Source organism: Rosa rugosa, chromosome 1 (genome assembly GCF_958449725.1).
Source record: "Rosa rugosa chromosome 1, drRosRugo1.1, whole genome shotgun sequence".
NCBI classification, from domain to species: Eukaryota; Viridiplantae; Streptophyta; class Magnoliopsida; order Rosales; family Rosaceae; genus Rosa; species Rosa rugosa.
Window position 1 is genome coordinate 15,874,560 of NC_084820.1, and position 10,072 is coordinate 15,884,631.

Genomic DNA, 10,072 nt, shown 5'->3' on the forward strand with positions numbered 1-10,072 from the left:
ATATTACGTTTTGATGTTGAAGTTGGGATATTTCTGAATAGTGTTTGCATGGATGTACATTCTGCCAATGCAACTTACGAAATCATGCATACATTAAAATCCTTCTGAAAAAGTGACATTAGGAATCAATAAGTAACAAGTACAATTAATCAACTTCTCTACATGCCCTCAGATGGATCAAATTAACATACACAAATGAGTCAATGACACAAACAGAAAATCAACATCATCTAAGCATTTGCATAGACCCAGCTGAGTAATTCACATTCCCCAACTGAGGCCCCATGAAACCAACACCAACTGGTCTATCAGCTCCAGCTCTTTCCAAAGTCTGCACCTGCTTCTTCAAGAACTTCACATAATGTATAGCCTCGTCTAGCATCGAAGCCGTGTCCATTTTAGTCCCACCCGGAACAAGCCTCTGCAGGATCCTAATCCTCTCGCTGATCCTCTCCCTCCTATGCCTCGCTGCCACGCTCTGTGGATCTTTCGAAATCTTCACATTCCTCCTCTTCGGCGGCTTCACTGCTTCGGGGTCTATCTGAATCGGCTGCATTGCCGCAATCCTAAAGATCATCTCCCTCATTGCAGCCATTGAGCTTCGCTTTTCATATGAATTAGTACCGGGGATTGACAGTGCACCAGCAGCAGCCGCGGCCTGTTTGATTGGATTGGAATGGATTGGATTAGCACCGCTAAGGAATGAGACCGAGGAGGATGAAGGGTTTGGATTTAGCAATGTGGGCTGTGATTGTGAGGGTGAAGTTGGGTTATGGAACATGGGTTGTGGTACTATGGTTCCAATGTTGTTGGGGGTAATTGATGATCCCCAAGTGAAATCTATCTCAGAAAATGTGGGAGGAGTGTTATGGTAGAACTCAGGACTCTGCTGCATCATCATTGTCATCATGTCCATGTGGTGATGAGGATGATGGAGATCATGACCAGCTGATGATGATTTAAGCATGTCAATATCCATGGCTGGCTACTCAGGCTCTTCTATATATTGAAAGAGAGACACGGAGAAATAGGAAGTGGGAGTCACAGAGGTATGGGGGAGCTGAGCTTAGAGATTAGGGTTGGTTGAGAATGAGATGTATATGCAGCGACTTGCAGTGCAGGGATAAGGAGAGAGAGAGATGTGGAGAAAAGTTGAAACAAAGTGAATATAATAGTGAGTGAAAGTGAGTATGATTAACCCAGCAAGGCTAAGCTTCTCTTGTAAGTGGAATAAGGACTTTATATAGAGCCAACTTGAGGCCCCAATATTTTATTTATCCCGGCCCTAAGAAACCCATAGAAAACTCTTTCTCAAATTCATTGATGAATGCATTAATGTATGTGATAGAGACCGCCCATCATGTAGGGCTATCTCAATGAATTGAAGATCAACCATTGGATGTGAAAGTTCTGGTGAACCAATGGTCAATGATGTTGCAAGAGTTTGTTACGTTTGATTAAGGGGGTATATGGTTTGAACTTTTGAAGAGTTTTCCACTAATTGAATAAAGGTGCATGAACTGTATGATCCCTCTTTGACTGAAAGGTCTTTGCTTTAATTGCCTGAAAATTTTACTTTCTGGAAAACAAAAAGATCCATCAGCTTGGGTTCCCCCACAGTCACATGAAATGTGTCAGAAAAAATAATATAACCCCTCCCCAAAAGTTTAGCTGTTTAAGATATCAGACTTATGACAGACTACTTGAACAAGAGTGTTTTGGAAGATGAAACAATTATTAACGGCATTGTAACGGCTAAAGTTTGTAGCCACATTCATGTGTTTTTCTTCTTCGGAACAAGATGTAGAAGCTCATAAAATAGCTTGTTTTGTTCGTCTAATCAACATTGTTCTTGATCTTTTCGAAGCAATTTATCCGAACACATTATCACCGATTCATCATCAGCACCTCTTGAATACGCCAATGACTAGTGTTGCTATCCTACCATCCAAACACGTCCAATATTAGTTAACCGACAAATTTAGTGGACTGTCACCGGTGGGATAAGGAGAAATATTCCGGCGGAACACATGTCGCTGCCAGTGGCGTCACTGAGATGGTGAAGTGAGTTGGGACCTACTCCTAAATATTATTCTGCCTTGGGGTTGTGCTATCCTGGTGGTCACTCTGGCTGTTTGGTGATCTTTCACTGCTCCATTGGCACACCTTCCTAGGTGGATTAGGAGATGACGGTGATGTGTTGATTGCTGACCCCAAACAAGTACAGCTTCTTCTTCCCTTTCACTTTTTCTAAATTTGACCACTGGCTATACATAAATGTCTTCCTTGTTAACAAATAGCAACAAAACTTTACACTGAGAAATCCCTTTTCAGTTTATATGAACATAGTAAGTCATTAATTAAGATCAGTAAATTTAATCTGACACAGAAGAAAGGTAAGTGACAAAAGGAGGAGTAAATCTAGGTAACACTCGACCAGATACATATGAAATGAGGCAACTAAACCAGACTTATACTATAAAGAAAGTCTTTCTGGGAATTCTGGAGTCCATAATCAGAAACCGTTCAATAATTTTACCATTTGTAAAAAAAAAAAAAAAAAAAAAAAAAAAAAAAAACATTTTGGGAACAATTTTTCGTCTGGATACACTAGTATCAATCCAAATGATGTCGAGCCACCTATTTTTATGGTTCACCTTGGACTTGAAATCTCGGATACGCCTCTAGGGTAAAGGATTAACTATAAAACAGAAGTTAAGATTTTTACCTTGTCTGATTGGGATCTATCAGAAACTATATATAAGATTATAAAAGACTGGACAGATGGGAAACAGAAATTAATTGTTATCAATATCATATCATATCATATCAAGTTATCAACTTCTGCAAAGAATCTGGAGCAAGATAATAAGATTGCTCAGAGAGTGGTCCCGATTCTGTAGTTGCTATCACTCTCTTCTGTCTAATATGAAATTTACCCGCAAGTTTAAATTTACTTGCACCTACACTGCACAGGCCGATAGGTACTGCAGCACTGAGAGCCTTTCGGATTGTCTGGCTTCTACTTCTCATTTTAACATTACAGCTAAGGGAAACCTTTTTCTTGCCTATTGATGATGAAGAAACTGAAAGCAACAGAAGTGATTGAAGACCGTATTTGTTGAAAGTTGAAACTAGGCAGTGAGAGGAATCTAAGTGAGCCCTCGAAATTCAACTGTGTGGAGCTTGCCAAGTACGAAATCGATCGCAGAGTCGCTTTTTGGAGTTGCACCTTTTGGTGAATGTGGCAGCAGAGTCAATCCTGCATTGGAGATTACACGGTTGGCGGTGGAAATGTCATCGAGATCATTAATTTTTCACTTTGCTTGGGATTGATAGCTAGCTACCCTTCTCTATCGATTAGCCTTGTAGGTTCCGAACATTATGGAGCATTTAAACGTTTTTTTTGTAGTGGGAGTTGTAGTTTGAATAGTGGCGGAGTGAGAAATTTGTCATTATTACATGTACCAACGTGAGGATAAGCAAGTGAAGTCTCCTCGAGGCATTTCATACACCGTCCACTAAAACAAACAGCATCATTTCATCGTATACATTCGTAGCCCTAAAAGATTGAAGACCGTTTTAGTCAAATTGCATTTCACTAAAAAATAATGGAGTGAAAAAATGAATGTGGTCATATATGGCTTTTTTCTTTCGAACTCTGGCCTTGGATGTGAGATTAAATTTGCGTTACTTCTAAAGTTACGAATACTTACATTGTGCTTCTGTGTTAAATCTGTTGGTTTTTGCTACTCTTCCGTAGAGTGAAGGAGAAGAAACCGTGATAATAAAAACAATGAGAGAATGGACCGCTTCTCTTTGTTGAAATCATGCTAATCTGGAGCTGTAATGGAGTCTATGGCATACTGGCTCCAGTACCTGTGTTCATATTGATAAAGTCACGGTGCAGATAAGCATGATACAGTTGACAGAGATATAAATAGATGTATACGTCAATGTCAGCCTAAAACGTTTATACACAAGGCAAAAACAAAAACAAGAGGAATCCAAAGGTAAACCTTAATTATTGGCACATCCGAGAAATTGTCTGTAGAAAACATTGAAAACAAGAGTTGGTAAATTTCAAAATGATTTCTACTATTAGTTCATGAAACAGTTTTGATTGATTTGAGAAAACAAAAATTATAATCATCTAACAACCATTTAGTCTAGTGACATAAGTCTCAAATTATTACTAACACTACGAATGTGTGCTAAAAACATCCGCTCTATCCACATTTTCGGCTTCTTTAGATTAACAACGGTAATAATCTAGAAATAAAGTGAACCCCATAATGCTAACTCCAAGCTTCTTTTGCACTTGTTTGTCGATCTTATTAACTCTAATGTCACTATGTCAGTACTAGTAGGCTGTGGATCCTCTGATCATCCACAGTAGTTTTCAACGAGATTAGGTTAACTATGTGGTGAACCAAGGATAGTAAACTGTAAACAAACATTATGATGGCACAGCCGCACAGGTGATATGCATGGGCCAATATTTACATGGGTCATGGAAACCCACTTTCCAAATGATGTGTCTCTTGATCCAACAAAATTCTGAAACAAGGTCACTCATGTCTAGAAAAGCCCACGATAAACATTATGATGTCACAGGTGATATGCATGGGCCAAAATTTACATGGGTCATAGAAGCCCCACTTTCCAAATGATATGGCTCTTGATCCAACAAAATTCTGAAATAAGGTCACTCATGTTTAGAGAAGCCCACGAGGTTCATTTCAACTAGGGCTTAGGGTATCTAAATCTTTCAACGCAAAGCCTTTATTGTATGGAATGCACTAGCTACACACGCCTATGGGATCCACTGCCCAAAGGAGTGGTGTCATTTCTCACATGTGATAGAAGTTGCTGTCAGAACCATGGCCTAGTCTCTTAGACACGCGACGAGGTTGGCTGCATTTTGATACCATTCTAACAAGGCAAAGCTTTGATAACACTAAGAGCAAGTGCACCCGTAGTCAAGAAAAGGCAAAGTCGAGAAGTCAAGAATTCGACCAGTCAAGTTACTATTTACTGCCACTGGACATAGGTTTGCACCCGTTTTTTTCTTGCCCGGTCAATACTGTTCACTTTTCACTGTTCATATCTACTGTTCACTGTTCACCGGTGGTTTTTACTGCTTTAAATTCACTGTTCACTGGCTTCTTTGCTCTTTTTTACTGTTCATTAAAATACTTTTGCAGAAACCACATCCTTCACCACCAAACACACTCCCCCAAAACCCTCTCCCATACTCCCACGCACTCACTCTGTACGGTCCAATCCACACTATTCCATATCTTCAATCCAATCCCATCTCTCCTTCTATCTTCCTCCACTTCATTTCACTTCCTCTGTAAACATATTCCCTCTTTAATGGAGGTTTCGACAACGTCAAGGCGGAGAAAGCCAGCGCCATGGGGAGGTACAACCGTCTCCGCACCATCGCCAGGCTTTTCCGCCTCGCCGAGCTCTGCATCGCCGCCGTCTTGCTCTCATGGACCTTCACATCGCCAGGACAGATTTTTCTACTTTTCTTCACTTTCACCCCTGAAACTCTCTCTTCTCTCTCCTCAGCCGAGCTGGCAGCCCTCACCCCCAGTCAAGAATTTAGTCATTTGCTTGCCCGTTTCTTTGGCCTTGGTCATGAAAAGGCAAGGCTTGCCTGGTCAAAGATGGACCGGTGGAAGCAACAAAATGACTTTGGCCGGTCACCACATCATCATTCCCTCACTTTGCCCGGACAAAGTCATACCGGTGGACTTGCTCTAATAAACTTAGTTTAAAGTGCTAGTCAAGGCTCACAAAGTCAATGAGGATTCGACCCTGCTAATATCCAAGTTTTACAGCTCATCCCACATATATGATATATCTCACTAACCAAACTTTAGTAACGCTAAAATGGCCAACTCTTTTAGTGTAATGATAATGAATTAACCTTTAATGTCTTACAAATAAAGTCAAACAAAGCTACGAACCCACCAATTTTGGAGTCAAATCAATAGATTGAAATAATCAAACAGAAAATTATCAATGATTGTTACCTCATTTGAAATTTTGAATGAAAATAATGTTTTTAAAAGACCGTAAATTTAGTACCAACTTTAAACGACATATCAACTCATATCATGACAAAGCCGCGTAACACCAACACCATTGTCGAATATGCCCGACTGTTGGAACCACTTACCAGTCCCGCGCCTCAAGCTCACAAAACTACTTCCACCAACCAAACCCAGCCATTCTCCACAAACCCCACTCAAAATCCCAAACACAAATCCCACACTCACATCCATCTCCCTTAACCTACACCCTCCCACACACAAAAACCTTCCTGACTCACGCTTTCACTGCTACATTGATGAAGCTCACAGCTGGCCTCACCTTCCTCTTCCACTCGCATGTGACCCCAGGCCCCCTTTGTCTCTCTCTAACCCCAAAATCTGCCTTGGATTTTCCGAGCTTTAGTTCAAAACCCCAAACACCAACTTACCCTAGTCTCATTGCCCCTTTCTTCCTCTCTCTCTCTCTCTCAACTACAATGGCTTCTCCAACTCTACTCCACTACCTCCTCTGCTTCTTCCTCGCCTTCCTCGTTCTGGGCCCTGACGGCTCTTCCGCCGTGGCCCAGCTCGACGAAGCGAGCTTGAAGCTAGTAACCGACAATTTGGACCTTGCTAGCGCAATGTCGATGTATGAACAACTGAACGAGGAGGATAACGAGGACGATGAGGATGAGATAGACGTAGAGAATGGATACGGGCGTAGATCTCTGTTCTGGAGGAGAATGAGGTACTACATTTCTTACGGGGCGCTCTCGGCGAATAGGATCCCATGCCCGCCTCGGTCCGGGAGGTCTTACTACACCAACAACTGCTTCAAGGCTAGAGGCCCAGTTCATCCTTACACCAGAGGCTGCTCTAGGATCACTCGCTGCAGAAGATGAAGTGTTCTTTGAAAATGCAGGTCCATTTGGTAATTTTTCTCTTGTGTTCTTCAGCTGGGTTTGTTGGGTGGTCTTGAGTGTTAGTAGTTTAAGTTGTTGTGTATTAGGGTTTGAGGTTGTAGCTACTTCTGGGCATCTACTTGTTGCTTCAGGACTAAGATTGTGATGCTGTGTTTTGTAGATCTAGCTACTTATGTAATTGTAATATGCTACATTGTATTTGTTGGATTATGATTATATTGAGCTTGTAGTTGGTATTAGCAAGAACCTTATTTCTTTCTTGCAGCTAGCTAGCTAGATTCTCAATTTAGATGGTGTAGATTGGGAATCTGATCATTAATTGCTGAGCGTGATTCATTAGTTTGATCTTCAGCTAATCATTTTAACACTGAGATTAACTATATATACCAACTACCCTCACCAACTCCATTAAATTTTGCAACTTTAATCAGATTGTAGATAAGGAAATGGTCCAATTAATGTTGTTGCCTGTAATCATTATATCAGCCTACTCGTGCCTGGCATTGCACTGCTGTTGGGTCTGTGAGCTTTATTGAAGTGTATCAATCAAAAAACAAAGTTATAAGCCTTTACAGACAAGCTTTTGTTGTTATTGTTTATGAATACGAAATTGCATCTTGGATTCTTAATTATTGATTACTTCATTAGGGAATTATAATGGCCTTTATACTTCTAGGAGATCCATTCTACTTTTGGAAGTTTGCCATCAAGATTTTCTCGTGTAATTATGCTATGCAACGATAAGGCCTACTCACTGTGAGGGATAAGTGAATCTAATGGTTGAAAATAAATGTACAGTTTTAAGTTATTATAATTTCTGCTTTTATATTTAATACATGTGGTTAACATTCACTTGTCCCTCACAGTCCTTTAAAACTATCCCTTAAGTGAGCAAATCTGATGCAACGATATGTACAAGTTATATATGCCTATATGCTACACTAGCAATAAAAGGCATTGTACCATGTCTTTACAATCCATGGCCACCATTGAACATGTGATTAATTAAAACTGGGGTATTGTATTTTAGTTGATTCAATTTCTGTTAGCAGTGGTGTACTGATCGGATTTTTGGGTGAGTATCGAGTTTCTATACTATGGTTCAAGTATGCATTGCAGCTTATGTGAAGCCATATATGGCCCAGCTTGAATTTTTCAATTTCTAGGAGTCAGAATACAGACCGTTTGGCCCAATAAACCCAATACTGAGAACCAAGTAATGTCACTCTACAAGTCTACAACAAATAAAAATCCATATAATGAGTCATGAGTGAATAATATTTTTCATCAGGATTTACAACTCAAAATTAAAGGATATGCTTCTGTGTCATTTCCTTCAACAGGTAATGTGTAAATTTTTTTTTCAAAGAAAAGGATGTAAGCATGGCCGCATGGGTATCAAGAGGTTCGGCTCGGGGTGGCCCTGAATCCATTTGACGTAAACACATTGGGTACCCTGACGGTCAGCCAACGGGTAATCCGACCCACCAGGTCCATTGATACATGGGTCGTTCGTGGGTTGGGGCCGATCTATATCTTGTTTGAAATTTTAGTTATATATGCAATTGTCTTGATGTAACGTCCAATTAAGACACCCCGTAGATGAAGCATCCTTTTTCACTTGTCAAAGTTTGTCTTGAATTCTGAAGAGCCAAACCTCCTTTTCTATTGTATGTTGTGGGGCATAGGGCTCCAGAACTTTGTCAGATCCATTTTGGAAAAAGAAAATAGGATCGTGGAAATATGAACAAGATTTGTAGCACTCCGCGGGATTAACCTGATTATGTTAATTTTTGTGTTAAAATCAACCAACTCACACAATAATTGGCTAGTCAAATTGCAATATTAATGTGCAAAAATGCTCACCCTTAAATGATCTACGTACCTTTCAGTACTTCATTTCATACCTAACCTTATGATTGAGATATTTTATGGGATTGTCTTAATCCATTAGCTATTTCATTCCTAGCTATCATCAACTTTCCCAGTTGTAACTTGTAAGTTTGCACTATTAACTAGCATCCAAAACCCTACCTCCAATAATAGAACCAGAAGAAAACACATAAATCTCACACCACGCACCCAGGCAAACCCAAGCAGCCAAGCTCTCGGTCATGATCGATCTTTAGGAGAGGGGTCAAATCAAAGACGGTTGGCTCTTGGCTCGAACCACTGGTCACTTAAACTCGAAGATCTTCAACGGAGCTAATAAGCTTGACCCTTCATGTCATGGCTCCGCCCTGTGGAGCCTACTCCATTATATATAACAACCAAGTATGGATATGGACAGATTGACTCGCACTCGACCCCTGACCGCAGTTGGTGCACCATATTGGTGTTCTGCGGTGGCAAAATTATACTATATAGTTTTATTTATAATGTATTAATATGGACCGCAAGCTCATGTTTGGGGGTGTGAATTGACCGATGAGGATCCGTCACCGTCGGCGTCAAGTTTCAGCAAGTCTGGGAGCTTTTGAAGGCTCTGCGGATCTAAATTCCACGTGGGATTTAGATTTCTTCATGAACCGACAAATCCCACCATTTCTACAATGCTTCCCAACGGAATTTTGCAAATCCCTGGATTTGACATTTCTTTTGTTGACGGCGACTCTGATATTTATATAACATGCTAGAATGTGAATGTGTATTATATACGTTGGAATGTCACATTAGTCTTCTGGGGTCGTTTCTGGGGGTACGTCCTGTCTGACCTCATAGTCCTCAACACTGCGCACATGCGGATTTGGAGGACTATATTAGTTGGACTTGGTTGCTCTGTGTACGCTATTAGTGCTTTGAAACTTATCAATATTAGGAGGAGACTTCGTAAAGTATAGGCCTCAATGGAAATATGGACTTAGTCATTCACAAACGAATAAAAAGGTTACATTACTTCATCGCTTATGTCAACGATGTTATAAGCCAACGTACGTACATGCGAACGCATGAATTCGTATAAATGTTCTTGGTCAAATGGACTTCGATATCAAAGTTTATTTTTTTAGAATGTGGAATGTAAATTGTAAAGATTAGGGTTTACTTTTCAAACTTTTTAATTGATTATAAACTGAAGAATTAAATTCTAAATTTAAATGATTA

The 10,072-nt window shown here is 40.2% G+C and overlaps 2 protein-coding genes across 2 annotated transcripts; one reads left to right on the top strand and one right to left on the bottom strand.

Moving 5' to 3' along the window:
• Positions 1-225: 225 nt before the first annotated feature.
• On the bottom strand, positions 226-1,187 carry LOC133727524 (transcription factor HEC2-like). The gene has a single exon (XM_062155117.1). The coding sequence runs from the start codon at positions 977-979 to the stop codon at positions 227-229; it is 753 nt and encodes a 250-aa protein (XP_062011101.1). The 5' UTR covers positions 980-1,187; the 3' UTR covers position 226.
• Positions 1,188-6,410: 5,223 nt separating this feature from the next.
• On the top strand, positions 6,411-7,216 carry LOC133727383 (protein RALF-like 34). Its single transcript, XM_062154974.1, has one exon. It carries the CDS (start codon positions 6,545-6,547, stop codon positions 6,947-6,949), a length of 405 nt encoding a protein of 134 aa, XP_062010958.1. The 5' UTR covers positions 6,411-6,544; the 3' UTR covers positions 6,950-7,216.
• The last annotated feature ends 2,856 nt before the right edge of the window (positions 7,217-10,072 follow it).

Excerpts from the sequence above, each read along its gene's own strand:
- LOC133727383 (XM_062154974.1), top strand. The coding sequence starts at position 6,545 with ATGGCTTCTCCAACTCTACTCCACTACCTCCTCTGCTTCTTCCTCGCC.
- LOC133727524 (XM_062155117.1), bottom strand. The coding sequence starts at position 979 with ATGGATATTGACATGCTTAAATCATCATCAGCTGGTCATGATCTCCAT.